Consider the following 21,690-nt stretch of genomic DNA (forward strand, 5'->3'; position numbering starts at 1 on the left):
TACGTGGCCGATAAAGGGATGGGACAGGGGTGAATACAAAAAATATAAGGGTTTTTTGCGACGTTCGTGATTGAGATAGTGCACCAAAATTTGGGAATAAGTAGACCATGACATAACTAAGTAAAATCCCCAGAGGCGGAAACCAGAGTGAGGGACGAGGGTAGTTATAAGGGGTAAAAGTCGCGGTTTTTATTATTTTTTTTGGCAGGAGTGAATATAAAAATTATAAGGGATTTTTTGTGACGCTCATGGTGGAGATAGTGCACCAAAATTTGGGAATAAGTAGATCATGACATTACTAATTAAAATCTTCGGGGGCGGAACGCTGCGTGGGGGACAAATGTGCTGCATCACAAAAAAAATAATACAAACTGCGATATTGACCCCTTAAAACTACCCTCATCCCCAACTCTGGTTTCCACCCCTGGAGATTTTGCTTAGTTACGTCATGATCTACTTACTCCCAAATTTTGGTTCACTATCTCGATCACGAACGTCACAAAAAATCCCTTATAATTTTTATATTCACCCCTGCCTCCACCCCTTTGTCGGCCACGCAGCGTTCAACCCGTGGAGATTTTACTTATTTACGTCATGACCTACTTATTACCAAATTTTGGTGCACTATCTAGATCATGAGCGTCACAAAAAGAAATAATAAAAACCGCGACTTTGACCCCTTATAACTACCCTCGTCCCCCCACGTATTATCCTCGTATAGTTTTTCCGTATTACTTATCATGCACAAAATCCGCTTCTATCTCTCCGACTAAAAGGGATAAGCTTGCTTTTTTGTAGCTACACCTTACATGAATATTTTTGTTTTAGTGCCTGCTTCTAAAAATGAATACCACCGAATCCAACAGCAATTAGAAACTGAGAAATTTCCTCCCGCAGTCCCTGGTGGACCTCCAAGGGCTTTTCATCAACTATCAAAATTAGATCAAGCGGATTATGAAAAAAAGAGGTTAACTGTTTATTGTAGAAAAGTATACAAGAAGTTAAAATGTACTCGAGTTGAGGAAAGAACTACTACTATATGCCAGAAAGAAAACTCCTTTTATGTCGATACTGTGAGAGCTTTTAGAGATCGAAGGTATGCTACTTCTACAAATTTGTTGAAGATGAATATAAATAGTAATAAATCCGTTCAAATGTTCAAATTATTTATTCATATTAATTATTAAGATCAAATGGGTGAATCTACACTCATGGACAGAAATAAGGAAGATTTTGAAATTATCATCTGAAGTGAAATTTCTCGTGCTGCAATTCTTAGCTCTCCCAGTGTCACGATAAATAGGATTTATTTTCCGAATGCGACGTTTTAAAATGTCATATTATGCATGATATGGGTGGGCTATATGGTGGTCAATATAATCTTATGAATTGAATCTCATCATTTACTATTCTAGCGACATGACGTGCGTTATCGTACATTAGCACGGATCAGTCATATCCAATATGGCCGGCAAAATTTTTTCAATGTACAGTTACGATCACGGAATAGTTTACACCTTAATTGTTTTATATTGTAATACTGTAAAATTGCAGTGTCGTACGAATTTGATAAATGTCGTAAGTCGAAAAATTTCAAAAAGTTAATGCTTGTCAAAAACTTTGCGAGTGTTGAAAAATAAAATCCTCCAAAATGGTTAGAATGCATTTTAATGATGCGTAAAAAGCAAGAGCAATTGCCAAACTCGAAGAAGGTTGGTCACTAAGGCAAGTTGCTGCAGATTTGAACGTGAGCCATATGTGCATATGGAAAATCCAACAAAGATGGGATAATTTTCACTCTATAGCACCGTTGGGCGGTTCAAGAGGGCAGATGATCTCCATAGATCAACAGGATGAGATGTTAGTAGATTATTTGAGAGAATCTTCTTTTGCCACATTTCAAAAAGCTAGCGAAGAGACAGCGTTTCCTGGCTGTATTGGCACTGCACGTAGAAGAATTAAAGCAAGTGGACTGATAAATTGTGCAGCTGCAAAGAAACCTTTTTTGACTGAGGATCACAAGAGGAGGCGAGTTGCATTTTGTAATGAATTTATAAACCGTGAAGAGAACTTTTGTTCTAGGGTTGCATTTTCCGATGAAAAAGCATTTCAGTGATATAGTAATGGTCAAATAAGGGTTTATAGGCCAAGAAATCATAGGCATGATGAACAATACAGGGTGATTGATTAGTAGGGTAAAGCTCAATAGCTCCGTTATAGTAATAGATAGCAATAAAAGTTAATAACAAAAATTTTAGCCACCGTTGAGCTTCACATTACAAAATTAGTTAGGTCGATATTGCTAATTTTCTTTATATCAAATACAGGGTGAGTCAAAACGCAAGTACATTATTTTCTCAGTAATTTTAAATGGAACACCCTGTATTTTATATCACTATTGAAAAGTACCATTACCGTACTTTAATTTTTTGATAACATTCCCTCTGTCTAAATTTATTAGTTTTCGAGATATTTTCATTTTTCAATGGACCAATAGCGTGGCCACCCAAATCACCAGAATTTAATAAACTGGACTGATTTTTTTGGGGCTACGTTAACAATGAAGTTTATAAAATACCTCCAACAACAAGGGATGAGATGAAAAATAGAATACAAAGTGTATTTCGATGTGTTAATTTACAAATGCTCTCCGTAGAGTAAGTAGCTCATTCAATGATCATTTTTAGGCGTACATAAATGTGTTAGGAGATAATTTTGAACACCTTATGTAATTAAATATTAAAAATATTTTATTAAAAGTAGCTTCTAATTTTTTCAAACATGTTTTTTTGCAAAATGTATTACTGATAAATTATGTTTCGTTCTTTATTTGTTACATTGTTACATTTACATACAAAAGTAGTGTTTAATTGTCTTCACAAAATATTGTATTTTGTGTTTGTGTGTTTTTTTGTAAAATTTATTACTAATTTTCTTTGTTTATTTGTTGCATTTTTGTTGTTTTGTTAAAATAATTTGCTCTGAAAAATGAAAATATCTCGAAAACTAATAAATTTGGGCATAGGGAATGTTATATAAAAATTAAAGTACGTTAATGTTACTTTTCAATAATGATATAAAATACAGGGTGTTCCATTTAACATTACTGAGAAAATAATGTACTTGCGTTTTGACTCACCCTGTATTTGATATAAAGAAAATTAGCAATATCAATAATTCTTAAAAATTTTGACAATAAATAAAAAAATATGGCATTAATAAACCATTGTTGTTTTGCTTATTTTTATTTATACAGGGAGTTGAACTTCTTACGATTTTCGTATAAAATTGGTTATAACTTTGTAAATACCCTGTATAACATAACAAACCTTTATATTTTTGTGGTGGAGAAGTTAACAGGATTTCGAATTTAAAATAAAATATAGGGTGTTCCATTTAAAAAAACATAAGTTTGGTCTGCCACTGTGTTATCGAACACCCTGTAACATTCTAACTAATTTTGTAATGTGAAGCTCAAAGGTGGCTAAAATTTTTGTTATTAACTTTTATTGCTATGTATTACTATAGCGGAGCTATTGAGCTTTACCCTAGTAATCAATCACCCTGTATACGCATCATTTAAGAAGTAGTGGAGGATTCTCGATCAACCTATGGAGATGGATAAGTGCTGAAGGCCCGGGCGTTTGTTATCGTATAGAAGAAAAATTAACAGGATTACACAACAAACATATTCTTTAGAACACAATGTTGCCATTGGTGATCTAGAGATTCCCCAACAACGACTTCATCTTTCAACATGACAATTGCCCGTTGCATACGAGTAGAATTGTTCGAGAATGGCTGGAAGAAACTCATTTTATTGTTCTTCCTTGGCCTTTCCGGAGTGCAGACTTTAACCCTGTCGAAAATGGGAAAAGTGTGGGCAGAGTTAACAAAGAAACTAAATGAAAAAAACCTTAGACCACGGCATAGAATTGAATTTTGGGAAGCAATTGAGCAGGCATGGGAAGATCTTGTTAACTATAACATGAGGGGATTGGTGCTATCTATGAACAGAAGACTGTAAAATTGTATTAACAATAATGGGGCTTCCACCAAATATTAATTATTGTTTATTATTTATCGTTGTTTTTCATTATTTAATATAAAATAGATAGATTTAAAATAAAATGGATATTTTAAAACCAGACTTCCTTATTTTCGTTATTAAGACCATAATCCATTTTATTCAAAAAAACTTCTTTCTATACTTTCCATTTTGTTAAATTTTGTAAAATATATTTATATTATTTTGATTTTTTAATTTTAATCAACCTGTTCTAGGTACACCACTAGTAACGTCACTTTGACGTAAAAGGTGCGTTTAAACGAGGTAAAAATTTAAAAGATCGGCTCCTAGATACGTAAGCCTGTAAACTATTCAATGATCGTAACAGTACATGGCAGCTGTCATTCACCCAATCGCCTCCATGGTCAAAATATGGAATATTTTAATTGGACATGTTAATAGGACTATCGAGCAGTGGAAAAATTTTCTGTTCACAGATGAGACCAAAATTCAGTTATGGAAACTAGATTGACGAGACTTCATCTACAGAAGAGTTGGCGAGCGGTATGCCAGTTGTAACCTCATATATAGAGGTTAAAAAACTGTAGAGGTACCTATTGCTTCAAAAGAATGTAAAAAACTGTAGAGGCGATTGGGCGAATGACAGGTGGCATGTACATTGAAAACGTGTTAGAAAATCATATTTTGCTAGTTGCCGGCTATATTGGATATGACAGATGTTAATGCATGATAACGCACGTCCTCATGTCGCTTAGGCCTGGATCCCGCAAAAGAAAAAAAAGTTGATTAACAGCAAGGTGAAAATTTGTTAATAGTTTAACGGTGACTAGTCGGACAAACTTTGATATATGGGAACACTGGAACAGGGGAAGTTTTAATGGTGGAACAGGTTAAAAATTTGGAACGTCAGACTACGAAAACGTCAGATGTATTTTGTCGGACAGAACTTGCAATTGATTTGTTGCCCTTTCATTAAACTCATGCTCATTAAACTCATTTTAACTCTCATGCAAAAAATCAGACTGTTGTTTATCACCAACTGCGCATTTTAATGAGTGGAACACGAAGAACATGTCAAATGACAGGAATCATGTTGGTTAGTAATAGCAGTCTGATTTTTGCATGAGAGTTTAATGAAAGGGTAACAATTCTTTAACCTGTTCCACCATTAAGGTACTATTACACTTTACAAGACCAAAAATAAGCATTTTTTCAAGATTTTTCTTCTCAGAACCTTTATTAAAAATGAACATAAAACTTTTTACATATTAATATCTAACTCTTAAAGAATACAAAAAATATTTTTTTTTCATTTATGCACGTACACTAATATTGTAGAGGGCGCCAAATTCGAGGCCTCGAAAAAAAGTAGTTCCGACAGCGGACAGTTAATCTCAGGATTGGAACCTCTGAAACACAAAAATCGTACGGCATTTTAAAAAGGAAGGTTTCTTACGTGACAATTTACCACCGTTAGTGAAAAATTTCACAAAAAAAGATTTTACGGAAATTTGAAAAAAATTTGTGAAAATATCACGCGTTTTTCTTCAGTTTTTCATGGTTAAAAAATATTAATTTTTTATTTTTTAGCAAATTTTCAGCTTGCTATTAATCAACTTTTTTTTTCTTATGCGGGATCCAGACCTAGCTAGAGTAGTAAAGGCTTATCATGATGAGATTCAATTTAAAAGATTATACTGACCACCATATAGCTCATATCAGATTTAAATCTGATCAAGCATTTACATATATGACACTTTCGGACAAGAAATCGACAAAACATTCGGACAAGAAATCCTGTTCCTATGACACTGGGCGAGCTAAGGCTTGCAGCATAAAAATTTTTATTTCACATGATAATTTCAAAATTTTCATATTTTTATCCATGCGTATACAATAAGAATCACAAAATTCCCTGTAACTTCTTTGGAACATATAGGCCATATATACCAATACTCAAAAATAGATCTTCTATAATATAGAATAGATTGGACAGATTGGAAAGGAAACATGAATGCTAATTTTATATTATTTGTATGTTAACAGAATGTACCAATTAGTTCAATCAGAAGAGGACAGCCGATTTCCCAAAAAATAAATGCCCGCCACACCGTTCGCCATGCAGTAGCAATTGAATCTAACAATAAAAGCCCATTTATTAGCTTAGAATCACATTATACTCTACAAAAGACTTGGCAAAACAATTTAACACTATGTTTTAATAACAGTATATCTGAGATGAATTTATTAGATGTTCTCTATAATTCATAATAATAACTTAGAAGTAACTTGAAGAAAATAATTAAGAATCAATGAAAACATTTCGTAGTTTTATATAAATGATAAAAAATATTAATAAGATATTTAACAACTGAAGTCAATCTTGTAGATCAGCGGTTTCCAACCTTGTTTAGCTTGAGGCACACTTACTTAAAAACTCATTCAGCCACGGCACAGTTGGGTAAATAATCTCTTATTAGTATAATCATAATGTATTGTTATGTGATTTTTTTACTATGTTACTTTCTTTAAAAATATCATTTAAAACATAGTTCATTGAGTTAATGCTGTGCTCATTATGGAAACTAATTAGGAAAATTAAGAAAACAAAATTTTAATGCACTTACAAACATGTATTTTGTGTTAAAGAGACGAGTTGATAATAAAAAATAATCGAGTATAAAACAGAATGTTCGTCTAATTAAAAATAGTGACACCATATCTAATGCGATATTTATGCTTGGTGACCCTTCATTATTAAATCCTTTCTATACAGATACAGCGCTCCACGCTAAGAATAGAACATTGCCGAGATAACCCCATGTATTTCTTATGAATGATAGAAGCGCGCCAATGCCATGCCGTACTCGATAGAATGAATCATAATATATCGGCAGTCGAGTAGCTCCCCATACCCGAGAGGTTTGAGAACACTGATCTTCATAAGCGCAATGTTCTATTCTTAACGTATAACACTGAATAGGACGTATTGTAGACAAGCACACCCTCAAGTCGTCCTCAAGATTTTAGCTGTGAACCATTTTTGTTCTTGATGGCGTTCATCAACGAGAAAGCGGATTCACAGATATAAAAAGTTGAAAACGGTATTATTGGAGTCATAGCTTTCTTTGTGACCAGTGGATATTCATTGAAGAGTGGAATCCAAAATGATGCAACATCTACATTAACTTTAATTTTCTTCAGTTTTTACTGACCCTCTGCTTCTTCAACTAGTTTACTGTACTTAAGTTTAAGTCCACGTTTTAAGGTCGTTTTTTATATCTATCAGTTCACCCTCTTTATCAGTAGTGATGAAGGCTGTGTCAACTCGATGTGTGAATTTCGCACCCAGTCCATTGATGACGTATCGCGGGTGGGAAAATACTTTTTGATATTGTCATTCAGCTTACTAAGACTTTTCAAAAAAAAAGGTCTGACATATTTGGTTCTACATTGCAATTGTTTGTTAACTCAAACATGTCCCACGAGGCTTGATTTTCAACTTTCTTTATCCACAGTAAAAGCTTTTGCTGGAAGGAACTGATTTTATCAGTAGAGGTGAGGATGTTTTCTTGCTTTCCCTGCATGCCCTTATTTATCTCGACTCTATATATCTTCAAACGCTATCTCCACAAGCAGTAATATGTTGAAATAACGCACGTCTGCATACGATACTGCTGCTACCGCATTCTGTTGGTCGAGTGTTGAACTATCGAAACAGCAGACAAGCGCAGAACAGAAGTTTTATTCAATGAAAAATAGTCGGTAAAAGTTATTATCACGGCAAATTAAAAAAGTAAATACTAGTAGAAAAGACGGTAAAATTTCGCGGCACACCTACAGGGACTTCAGGACACACCAGTGTGCCACGGTACATTGGTTGGGAACCTCTGTTGTAGATGGCAACTCAGTCATCAGTGTGCGTGCGTGATGCTTTCGTGAGTGTATGTCTGGTTTTATGTATGAGAGCGTTCTTTTATATACACTGCCTGTTTTCTCCTTTTAGTTTTGTTAAATTGTCGTGTATAATATAAGTTGTGTGCTAGTGTGGACAGGTAGATGGCATTAGACAAAATATAAGTTAGCTTTATCCATTCGCTTTTTGAAGTTTGCCATTTTTCGTGAATGAAAAGAAAGTTTAAAATAGTTTTTGATTAAGGTGCTCTCGATAAATCGAATATTTTGAAAGAAAATTGTTTTTAATAACAGATTAATTGACAATGAGGCAAGATCAAGTAGCGCAAGCTATTGTTCTGCAACATTCTGCAGCATAATGATGGACATTCCATTCTGTATATCGAAGAAACACTTGGATTTCCGCAACGTATAATATCCAATGATTCACAAAGGTATCGAGAAACTGGTTCTTACTTAAAAATACCTTGAAAGGAGAGACCAAGGGCAACAAACACCCTGGAAGATCGGTTTCTTAGACATCAAATAATTCTAGTACGGACAGTTACTGCTACAGCATTGACTATTGTTTGTTTTTTAACCAAGAGGAGTGATTCAAATTTACCGCGCCGTAATGCGTGTTTCTAATTGGTCCAACCGCAGGCAAGTTTACTCCACTGTTGTTAAATTTTGACACTAATGACAATATGAAATTTTGGCACTTCCGTCATTATATAGGTTAACCAAGTATATCGGCGATTTTTTGTGTTTTCTGCATTATTCCTTTAATTTTTAGATTTTTAGTCTACTTTTATATAAAAACAGTTGTTTTTAGAACTCTTTAGCGATGTGTTAGTATAATATAATATGTATGGATTATCATCGAAAGCTGATATGATCAACGAAAAAAGAAGATTAATTTGGTGACTTTTTTAGTAACTTTCTTGGGTGTGAATCTATCTTTTTAGTTTACTCCTCTTGGTAAAAAAATCAAGTATAGGGGACTGGAAGATGTTCATGGTACCATTCACGTGATACCGTACGCAGAAAAATAAGCAAACAAAATTTATCACCTTGCCCTTTATTGGACGCATCTTATCGAAAATAACGCTTGGATTTCTCTCATGTCCATGCATATTGAGATATGGGAGATTGGAAAAACAGAATTGGTTTACAGAACCTAGAACCTAGAGTATAGTTTGGTGGTGGAGATATAATGGTACGGAGCGGCATTTTTTGGAAGCACAGATCTTGTTATGTTAGGGGAGGTAGCCTTAACGCTGATAGGTACATTAGGGAATGTCTGGAAGAACGTGTGGTCTGGTTAACAAATCGGAACAAATACCGCAAAACGAGATTGCTGCTTTGATCTAGTCTATGCCATTAAGTATAAGAGCTGTTATTCGAGCACAAGAAGGAAATACTGGGTTTAATATCCACATTTTAGAATTATTTGACGGAAATTTTAGGAAACAAAATGTCTTGTTTTATATATCTTAAAATTCTTTGTATAGTTTAAGGACTTAAATGTGTAACATATTTTATTTTTCAGATATGAATACAAAGGTTTGTCAAAAAAAGCAAAACAAGCTGTGTCCGATGCTGTTAAAGGTGGTGACGCATCAGAAATTAAATCTGCCAAAAATCGAGAAGTTTTGTATGACTCACTGCAGCTGGCACATAAATGCATCCTTAACTCGTTTTACGGCTACGTAATGAGAAGAGGGTAAGTTTTATTTTAAAAATTCAAACAGATTTCAATTTTAAAAATGACAACTTCATAAAATCAGAATGTAAAATATTAAACCTTCCTTGATATATTTATTATTAGTTATTACTATATGGGGATTCTACTATACGGTTTATAGACGTTTCTAAACAAAATAGCTGCCGAACTTAATTTACAGATATAAGAAGAGATTAAAAAGAATCAAAAGTATCAGATCATCGATTAACAAATTAACTGAAATTAATTTAAAAGTAGCGATTATAATATTCTTCGAGAAGCGTTATAAGAAAGGATACCTAGAACTTTTATTAAATACAATAAAAAGTTTACCGTCTGACTACATATTTGCAATATTGACCAATAATTTTTCTGTATTTGTCGCTCATAAGTTAAAGGTTTGCTAATGGGATGACAAATTAGATCTTACATGAAATTATAAGTTGAAAATGAAAGAAGCAACAGTGTATCGAACAGTAATCCCAATACTCCCAATGACATGTTTTATTATGTACTTTGTGAAAAGTTCGATTGTTTACGTAAAAAACAACTATTTTCAATGGGAAATAAGCCACAATTTTACCAAAAAAATGATTTTCGTTTCGACGTCCAAGTTTTACCAAAGAGTACAAATGTAGAATTTATGACGTTACTAAAGTTTCAAAGGTGTTTGTATACACCGGCGATGGGGTGCGTATACAGGGTGTTTCATTAATAATTGTCCATATAGTAACTGGAGAAACTTTAGCACAAAATACGAAGATTTAACCTAAAACACTTTAATAAAATGTGGTTCCTTACTGAGTTACAGGGTGTTTTATCTAAAAATTTAAGCTCAGCATTTTAAAACTATTCGACGTATCCTTTTCATACTTGGCAGGAAGTATAGGTACTGTACAAACTACTAAATTATGTTAAACAAACGTTTATGGCTATTACCAGAGGCGTACGAGGGGGGAAAGTGAATGGTTGACCCTTTCCAATTTCCACGCCACTGGCGAAATTGCTATTTTAGTTCAATTTTTGGATTATCCAATACTTTCTATGAAAATAATATACTCTTCATTCGCAACGATAAAGTCATTATTTTTCGAGATATTTAAAATTAAAAATGAAACGACACGGTTATTTTGATCAGTGTATTGGGTCGCTTCATTTTTAATTTCAAATATCTCGAAAACTGATCATTTTATCGTTACGAATGAAGAGTATATTATTTACATAAAAAGTATTGAAAAACCAAAAAAATACACTAAAATAGCAATTTCGTCAGTGGCGTAGAATTTGGGAAGGGTCAACCAGCCACTAGCCCCTGTCGTACGCCTCTGGTAGTAGCTAGAAACGTTTAATTTATCTTAATTTAGTAGGGTGTACAGTACCTACACTTTCTGCTAAGTATGATAGGGATACGCCAAATAGTTTTAAAGTACTGGGTATAAATAATTTTTGAAATTTTAATCATATGAATGATATCATAAACATAAATTAATCAAAATAACTGTGCCGTTTCATATTTAACCTCGAATATCTCGAAAACTAATGACTTGATCGTTACCAATGAAGAGTATATTATTTACGTAGAAAGTATTGTAGAATCTAAAAATGGCACTAAAATAGTAATTCCTTCAGTGGCGTAGAATTTGAGAAGGGTCAACCATTCTCCATCCCCTGTCGTACGCCTCTGGTAGCAGCTAGAAACGTTTGTTTATCATAATTTAGTCACACTTTCTGCCAAGTATGAAAAGGATACGTCGAATAGTTTTAAAATGCTGAGCAAAAATAGTTTTTAAATTTTTAGATAAAACACCCTGTAACTCATTAAGGAACCACATTTTATTAAAGTGTTTTAGGTGAAATCTTCGTATTTTGTGCTAAGGTTTCTCCAGTTACTATATGGACAATTATTAATGAAACTCCCTGTATATCGCTTTATAATTTACTTTACTTAACCCTTTCATTGCTGACGAAATATACCTAAAGCGACCTGAGTGCTCACTCGATTTTTCGCTACATTTACATTGTAGTGTTTTGGTCGAGATGGCCCTGGAATTGCTTCATCCATAATATTATGAATCTAAACTGTATGTATAAGCGAGGGCCCTACAGCTTCTGCTGCTTCTCGCATTTCGATCGCCATCTTTTTCTATCTCTCCAGGTGTCTTCATCAATGACTCTGTCTTTCACGGTTTCCATAACTTCCACTATAACATAACTATCCAAGCTTGGCTTTGAATGAATCTACACTGACGTTGTAAATACACTTTTACCTACGTACTCCATAGAAATATAACTTGTTTCAGTCAAAATCAAACAAATACTAACCTCTAAACGAATGTTGTGCATATCTGCATATTACGCCTGAAGACGTCATGCGCACTCGGCAGTAGTAACGGTATGACGTCCTTAGATGGCATCAGCATTCAAAGGGTTAAAACTGTTTATAGCCCAGTACATTTTAACAGTACAACAAAAGTTGAACTTGTGCCGTTGGTTGCTTTTACTTGAGGGGTGACAGTCATCCCTTCTCGGTGGTGAAAAAATGCGCGTTTAAAATAAGTCCAGAAATGGATAAATTGACTAATTCTAAGCAACTTTCGTTCTATATAGTTTTTTAATTAAGTCAATACTTTTCGAGTTATTTATGATTGAGAATATTTATTTTTCGACAAAAAACACGTTTTCGGGCGGTTTTTTTTGCAAAAATACAAAACAAAATACAATTTTGAAATACAAAGTATTTCATAAAAAAAATATTCTTAGCAAAAATTTAGCATAGAAAAAAAAACGAAAAAAGTTGTGTACTCATGAAAAAAATGTCTATAGACCCTGCAAAAGCAAAGTTGTAACTCATGAAAAATAAGTTCTTATTCGTCAAATTCCAAATCGAATATTTCAACGTTGAAGTTTTCATAATTTTCAATATTTCAACGTTCAACCAAGAAATGAAACACTTTTCAGGAAAAACCCATTTAAACCTTTTTTTAAAGTGTTTAAAAAAAGCTTTGTTTTTTTTTACAAAAGTTTCTAGCATCAAAATTAAGCGAGTTACGCTCAAATTAATGTTGGCTCCCTTTTTTTGGTAATAAAAAAATCATGAAAATTTCTCCCTATTTAGAACCCCAAATGAAATTAACCGATACCGCTTTACAAACAATTTACTTTACTTATGTATTCTTTATAATATGATACATAGGTATGTAAGTTTCATAGGTTTAAAGTGCTTATTTTTGAAAGGGTTATAGTTGAAAGGGCTTGAACGAGTCAATCAGGAGTTTACGCAAACTTTGAACAGCCATATCTTAACCAATTTTTGTCTTACAGAAAAACAAAATGAAACTAGCATATTTATAAAAGCAAAATCTCTATTTTGAAAAAAAGGGATTTTTTCCAAAATTTTTAGAACAAACTTTTTTTCTATAAGACCAATTTGTTTCCAAAATAGGCAATTCCAACCGGTCAAACAGACAGATCGTATAAACAATAGACATACATATAAAGTAAATGGTAAGCGGTAAAGATTTATTTAGGATGCCAAATAGGGGGGAGTTTTTCATGATTTTTTCTATCAAAAAAAAGGTGCCAACTTAATTTTGAGCGTAACTCGCTGAGTTTTGATGCTAGAAACTTTTATAAAAAATAAAAATAAAGCTTTTTTAAACACTTCAAAAAGTTTTAATGTTTTTCCTTAAAGTTGCTTAATTTTTTGGTTATTTCACGCTGAAATATTCGATTTGGAATTTGACGAATAAAAACGTATTTTTCTTGAGCTACAACTTTAATTTTACTGGGTTTATAGACTTCATCAATACACTATTTTTTCCTTTTCTTATAAGCTAAATTTTCACTAAGAATATTTTTTTCGATAAAATACATACTTTTTGACTTATTATTTGCGAAAAACCGCCTGAAATCTTTTTTTTTTTTTTGTTGAAAAATACACATTTTCACTCGCAAATAACTCAAAAAATTAACTTAGTTAAAAAAACTCTATAGAACAAAAGTTACTTAGATTTAGTCAATTTAAACATTTCCGGACTTACCTTAAACGTATGTTTTTCACCCCCGAGAAGTAAAAGCAACCAACGGCACAAGTCCAACTTTGAACAGGAGGGTAAGTAGAACCGAAAAACCCAATTTTCATTCAATTCGGAGTTGACTCTGAAAATTACACTCCAAAACGGTCATTTACTGGGCTATTAAAAATCTTTTAGCGGTTAAATATCTAAAACTATATTTTTAGCATAGTAAGTGATAATACAGTAGAATCCCTCTATAACGAGAACTGAAATGGCGGACCAATTACCTCGTTATATCAGACAACAATATTGTGCATACATATGAATATATAGTTTTTTAAAATATTTACTTCCTATAGTGAAGCCATTCGGAGTAATATAAAATGCTAAATATTGTTTGAATGGCGCTTTTGAAAGAGTTATTTACTTTTATTGTCCATGATATAGATTCAAACAATAAAGAGTTTTTTACTTTTATTTACAATGAAATACATTAAAACAAAAAATCTGTACTTACATTTTTTTCCAACTACATATGTACAAACGTTATTTTCAAGATACCTAACATAAACTATTGCTGCTGAAATTGGAAGAAGTCGGTCATTTTTGACTGCTTTAAAATTTTCAGTATCATTCCATCTATCATATTTTCTAAAGATGTGAAACAGTTGTATGCTTCTTCATTTGCGTTTTGTCCTTGGATAAAGTTTCTTACAACGTTTAAAGCACTTTCCACATCTTGTCTGTTAGGAACTTCTTGCGTAGATTCACCGCGATTGTCTCCTCAATCTTCATCACTGTCGTCACTGACGATAACGCGCTCCTCCGGCGAATTTATTACTTCCGCGATAATTTATTTAGTTTTTTATTTAGCGTATGGCTATATTCACAGGGGTGTAATGATAGATCGCCTCCACGTGGTGCACCCTGGGTAACGCTAAATGGTCTATCAATTTTTGGACGCCAAACTAGCCGCTAAGCTCTCCTGGCAACCAGTACGATAAAGAAAAGCAAGGAAAGGAATCTCCATATAGGAATATGGAAAACTACAAAGGTGTTTATCAACACCATTTGACGAGACGTATCGGACCAACCCTCCGTATATGTCAAATAAACATAGAGGGAATTAGTAGATCAAAATCTGAATTTCTTTCAAAAATACTAATAGAAAATAACGTTGACGTCATAGCTATTCAAGAAACTCACGCACCATCAGAAACCGAGCTTCTTAAGAGGGGTAAAATTCCGAGATATAGCATGATTGGAGCCACTTACAGCAATGTTTACGGAACTGCAACTTACGTGAATAACAGTATACAAAATTCCAAGGTGAAGGACTGCAGCTGCGAAAATAGTGTATCCATAATCTCTACAAAAGTGAATGACATAACCATAAAGAACATCTACAAACCACCATTAACTAAATGGCCAACAAATGTAATCAAAACTGAGGACAACCAACCTACAGTTTACATAGGGGACTTTAACAGTCACCACAACAAATGGGGGTATGAAAACAATGATGAAAATGGGGAAAAACTCCTGGAGTGGGCCGAAGAAAACAATATCCACCTTATCCATAGTCTAAAAGATAAACCTACTTTCTTTTCTAGAAGATGGCGCAAAGGCTACAACCCTGATCTATGCTGGGTTTCGAGTAACTCACAGTTACAACCACTCCCAAGCTCCCGAACTGTACTGCCTAGTTTCCCTCGCAGCCAACATCGACCTGTCATAATCGAAATAGGCATACAAATTTCTATCGTTGAATCCACGCCGAGACCCCGTTGGAATTTTAACAAAGCAAATTGGCCTGAATACACCAAAGAGCTGGACACCTGCATTCGCTTCATTGACCCAAAGGCCAACAATTACCACCGTTTTTTAGGAATGGTTATCTCTATCGCCAAAAAACATATCCCCCGAGGTTTTCGAAAGGAGTACATCCCAGGCTGGACGGAAGAAAGCCAAAAACTATATGAAGAATTTTTGAAATCAGAAGATCCCGAAATCGGTGACAACTTACTCAAGTCACTGGATTCAACTAGACTTAATAAATGGAAATCTACCGTAGAACATATTGATTTCTCCCGTTCCAGTCGGAAGGCATGGGGACTGATCCGCAAACTGGGCGAAGCAAGCAGAGCACAACACTTAAACAAATCAACAATTGAGCCAAATAAGATAGCCAATAGAATAATTGAGAACTCTCGAGCTCCATCTGAGAAAACTCATACATCGATGGTAAAAAAAGCTCTTAAACAACTTAAATCAAATACCCCCACAACATCAGAATACTCACGTGCCTTCTCATTGGATGAAATAAACGAAGCGCTTAACCAAACCAAAACGGGAAAAGCAGCTGGTTTCGATGGAATATATCCTGAGTTTATAGTCCACACTGGTACAAAAACAAGACAATGGCTCAAAGAATTCTTTAGCGACATTGTGACTACAGCTATGCTTCCCCCAGAATTTAAAAGAACAAAAATTATCGCAATCCAGAAGCCTGGCAAAGACAACAAGCTGCCTGAAAGTTACCGGCCTATCGCCTTACTCAGTTGCTGTTATAAATTACTAGAACGACTCTTATATAATAGAATATGTAACACCATTGAGGACGCTGTACCAATTGAGCAAGCTGGATTTAGAAAAGGACGAAGCTGTTGTGACCAAGTGCTGTCCTTAACTACATTCATCGAAGCTGGCTTTGAAAGACGTGAAAAATCTGCCATAACATTTATAGACCTTACGGCTGCCTATGACACTGTGTGGAGAGAGGGCCTTATTTATAAGTTGATGAAAATCATACCCTGTCTCAAAACTTGTCAGCTGATAAACAATCTACTAACTAACAGACTGTTTCAGGTATATATAAATGATGCACGAAGTAGCGTTAGAAAACTTAACAACGGCTTACCTCAAGGCTCAGTGCTAGCTCCTTTATTATTTAACCTTTATACGGCGGATATACCTGAAACAAAATCGAGAAAATTCGCTTATGCAGACGACCTGGCCATTGGCTTCCAAGATAATAGTAAGGAAGCTGGAGAACGAGCTCTAAACGAGGACCTAACTACACTTAGTAACTATTTTAAGAACTGGCGCTTACGTCCTAACACAAGCAAAACTGAAACCTGTCTCTTTCACCTGTCGAACCAACTTGCGGGCGATACCCTCAATGTAACTCTAAATGATGCAGCTATCAAACATAACAACAACCCCAAATATCTAGGCATCACACTTGATAGAACACTCACCTTCAAAAGCCATCTTACAAACGCAGCCGGTAAACTGAGAACAAGAAATAATATAATAACAAAACTTGCTGGAACAACTTGGGGTGCTTCTGCAGATACTCTTCGGACCTCTGCTCTAGCTTTGGTTTTTTTTCAGTGGCAGAATATTGTGCACCAGTATGGTTAAATAGTGCACATACAAACAAAATCGACGTCCAACTTAATCAAACCATGAGATTAATCACTGGAACAATAAAATCAACCCCAGTGAGATGGCTGCCTACTTTGAGCAATATTGCCCCACCAGATCTACGCCGTACAGCAGCATTAGTGAGAGAGTATCAGAAAATTGTAGCCAACATACAATTACCAATCCATCAAGACATACCAGACATCTCAAAAGAGCACCAGCGACTGAGGTCTAGAAATCCTCCAATCAGAACTGCCCGAACAATTGGTGATTCCTATGATATACAAAGGCAATGGTCCACAAGATGGATGCCAACAATAGCAGCAGACTATATTCAGATATCCACCCCAACCCAGGGTTTCATCGGATCGGGTCTGCCCCGGCCCACCTGGACGAGGCTTAATCGCATACGTACCGGACATGGTAAATGTGCTGATTCTCTGTTCAAATGGGGTCGTGCAGAAAGTCCACAGTGTGATTGTGGATCGCTTAGACAGACCATAAGTCATTGTGTTTCAGATTGCCTAAATCGGGCCTACCGTGGAAACCTCCAGGACTTTGTGGAATGCTCCCCAGATGCAATTGAATGGCTATGTAAATTGGACATTAATATTTAGATTCATTCATTATGTTTTGGTGTTTGAATAATATATGTGTATATGTGTATAGTATTTTTACTACAAAAACGTTATTACGTAGGTCAAAATTTTTGACGTAAGAGAACTGTCAAAACATTAGAATGTGACTTTTCATTATTGCCGTGTTTATTAATAAACATAGCAATAATGAAAAGTCACATTCTAATGTTTTGACAGTTCTCTTACGTCAAAAATTTTGACCTACGTAATAACGTTTTTGTAGTAAAAATACTATATATATATATATGTGTGTATATATGTATATATATTATATTTGTGTATTTATCGTACTGAGAAAGTCCATACGCTAAATAAACAGTTTTTGTATACAAATAAAGATAACAATACATTATAAATAATAATAAATTTTTTATAATCGAAAATTTAGTTGGGAAATATATTCAATTGACTCATTGGTCGCCACTAAAAAATCTCACCGATTGCCACTGTACGATCTGATGGGGCATTCCTCCAGCAAGTGCTTAATCGTTTGTCTCTCAGCACAGCAATCGCAATTTGGAGAAGGTATTTTTCCCCATCTAAAAAGTGAATCAGAGCACCTACCACAGTTGGTTCTAATTCTGTTAAGTGTCGCCCAGATCCGTCTTGATTGATTGAAACCCTCTGGCTTGCTTGTAATACATGGCATATTCCGGATGTCAGGTGGAGCATTCGTCTCCCAATCTTCTTGCCAACGGTCTGTTATTTCGAAATTCCTTTCAATTAGTATCCTTGCAGAATCCAGAGGGTTTTTTCTTGAGCAAAGCCTACTTATGTCTCTGTCGTTAATACGAACGTGAGAGCGGAGCACAGAATCGGCGTTAATTTTTCTATACTCCCTGACAAGGGCATGTTCATCGCGATAATTTTACTATCGATATTTTTACTAATTTTAGTAATGGCGATGAATTCAGAAAACTCGTCATCATTGTTTAGTTGGGTTAGTTCCCCTTGACCTCGCTGTTGTAAACTCAACCACTCTGCTAAAGGATATTCATCTTCTTCGTTTTCTACCTCAGTCTCTGTCCACCCCGCATGACCAAAACATTTTCTGATTGTTTTTTTCTCTACGAGTGACCAGGCTTTGTGAATCACGATCCGCTTAACTAAAAGTTTTCTGTAGTGAAATTTAAGGGACCTTATGATGCCTTGATCCGGTTGCAGAACAGATGTGCCATTTGGGGGTAAGAAAAGAAGTTGAATGTTTTTTAAACCGTTAACTTTAGGATGGGCTGTACAATTGTCAACAATTAAAAGAATCTTTCGATGTCTCAACTCTCTGTCTCACTTCAAAAGTTCTCCACTAAAAATCTCTGCTGTCATCCACGATTTTTTCTTAAATTTATTTATATGTGACAGGAAGCTGATTCACACCTCTGAAACATCGTAGTTTTTGAGATTTCCCGATGACGAGTAACTTCCTTTTTTCGGAACCGGACATGTTAACACACGCGAGTACAGTTACCCTTTCTTTTGATAACTTTCCACCTATATAAAGTTCATTTTTTTAATTTGAGGGTCTTATCTGGAGTAAGTTTAAAAAAAGTCCCAGCTCGTCGGTATTGAAAACATTGTCGTCACTGTAATTTTGTCTTTGCAGGCCATGAATTCAACCAGTTGTCGGTAACTTCTTTGGAAATACTCTTCGCTTTACCGCAAATTTTTCCACACGTAATTTCATGCCTGGTCAAATGGCTCAACCACCCACTTGATGCTTTAAGGGCATAAGCGCAAAATGTCGCCTGTCAAAATGTTCAATGTGTTTTAAATGTATTAATTTTTTTTTCGAATTCTGAGAAAACTAATAAATATTTTTGAAAAATTTAAACGCAGAATGAAAGATTACGTTATTACCGAGGCCGAAAGTCCCTGAACACTTTTATAATGTTTATTTTAATAAGTTACAGGGGTGAAAAACAAAGAAAAAAATTAGTGTGACTTTTAATTTCAAATATCTCATTCAAAAGAAACTTTGGTTATTCTAGGGGATTTTCGGCCCTCGGTAATAATAAAACCTTTCATTCTGCGTTTACATTTTTCAAAAATAATTATTAGTTTTCTCAGGATTCGAAAAAAATGAAAACATCTAAAACACATTAAACATTTTGACAGGCGACATTTTGCGCCTTCGCCCTTAAAATTTTCATTACCACCTAGCGCCTGCGAAAACGGTGTTGCTTTTTCTTGAAGCAGTTGTCCACTTATTGGAACATTCGCAGCCCTGTTTACGGAAAACCACTTGACCATTGCAGCATCGAGTTCCTTATTAGTTGCGACACGCAGTTTTTTCGATTTACCGGAAAAAGACGAGCCTGCTTTGAAAATCTTATCTTTATTCTTCAGCATGGTAGATAGAGTGGAACTTCAAATTCCTTTTTCACGGCAAACTTCTGCTTTCTTCTTACCGTTATCAACATTTTTAAGGATGGTAATTTTTTCTTCTAAAGTAAATACTTTTCTTTTAGAAGTCATAGTGTGTAATCTATGTAACAAAACTTTCAAAACACAATCAGGAAACAAACGATAAACGTCTATGACGAAAAACAACTGTGAAATGAGGTTCTTCACCACTGAGTTTTTTTGATGCCTTACGTAGTTTATTAGGTGTCGATGGTCGACCTCAACAATGAGATTTCGCAATCGTAAATTGTCAATTTCCTACAATATTCAATATCGGTCGATAGATAAACAGGAAGACGTTTATTACAGGCGGTGGAGTTTATTACAGCCCTGGCCTAGATAAGCACACAGATGTTGGGCATTTCTGTATACAGGCATTTGGGGTATTTATTTATAGTCATTACTGCGCTAAAAACAGGTAAAGAAACATATTGTTCGATTTCATTTTTCCTCGTTATAACCAAATATGCCTCGTTAAAGAGGTGTTATAAACTTAGTGGATAGAAATCGGCCCACCTAAAAATTTGGTCATTTTTGAAGTCTCGTATTTCCTAAACCTGCTGGCCGATTTAAGTGATTTTTTTAATATGTTATAGCCTTATTCTTCAACAATATCTCTGTAATAATATTATTGTTAAACAGGTAAGTGTTATTTTATACCGGGTGTAACAATGATAGTGTGTTTTTTCCTCAAAGTTCGGAACACCCTGTGGAATATTCTAGCATATATAAAATATTGAAATTAAAACTCAACTGCAGCCTTAGGCTTTCTTAACATTTTTCCTTTTTGATTCATTCGCTTATGTTGGATAATAAAAAAGTTAGGTATTTTAACAACTAGCAACGTTCTTCATCAATACAGGGTGTTTCTAAATAAGTACGACAAACTTTAAGGGGTAATTCTGCATGAAAAAATAATGACCGTTAGGTTTATAATCATATGTTCGCATATGCTTCGTTTCAGAAATACGGGATGTTAAAATTTGTTCGTACAATCTGACGATTTATTTATTGCTCTAAAACCGCATGAGATATACAAATGAAATTGGGTAGGTTTTAAGAGGTAATTATTGCGCATTTTTTGGCATACAGTTAAGAGGAAACAGTAGCGATCAACAGGTAGCCAAAACGCGTTCCAAGATTGCGGATGTAATTTTGAATATTTTTTCGAGATATTTGGCACACGTATTTGTAATACAATAAAGAATGGCGGTACAGAGCCCAATTTGAAAAATATATTAATATGTGGAAATTACTCTGTAATTAAATACAATATTAAAAAAACGAGCCTGTACCGCCATTAAGAAGAACAAAAAAATACACTTTCTTCAAATCAACTTTTTTATCCGATGCCTAGATTTTGTGTCATTTTGGAACTACTAATGAAATAAAAAATTTTAGTAGTTCCAAAATGACACAAAATCTAGGCATCGGATAAAAAAGTTTATTTGAAGAAAGTGTATTTTTTTGTTCTTCTTAATGGCGGTACGTGCTCGTTTTTTTAATATTGTATTTAATTACAGAGTAATTTCCACATATTAATGTATTTTTCAAATT

The 21,690-nt window shown here is 34.4% G+C and overlaps 1 protein-coding gene across 1 annotated transcript in view; it reads left to right on the forward strand.

The window, feature by feature from the left end:
* Positions 1 to 21,690, forward strand: part of LOC126884313 (DNA polymerase epsilon catalytic subunit 1) — a 263,412-nt gene that overhangs the window by 66,630 nt on the left and 175,092 nt on the right. Inside the window, exons 10-11 of the mRNA XM_050650251.1 lie at positions 829 to 1,096; positions 9,477 to 9,650. Coding sequence (XP_050506208.1) covers positions 829 to 1,096; positions 9,477 to 9,650 — 442 coding nt within the window. The remainder of the gene's footprint in view (positions 1 to 828; positions 1,097 to 9,476; positions 9,651 to 21,690) is intronic.

This window comes from Diabrotica virgifera, chromosome 5 (assembly GCF_917563875.1).
Source record: "Diabrotica virgifera virgifera chromosome 5, PGI_DIABVI_V3a".
NCBI classification, from domain to species: Eukaryota; Metazoa; Arthropoda; class Insecta; order Coleoptera; family Chrysomelidae; genus Diabrotica; species Diabrotica virgifera.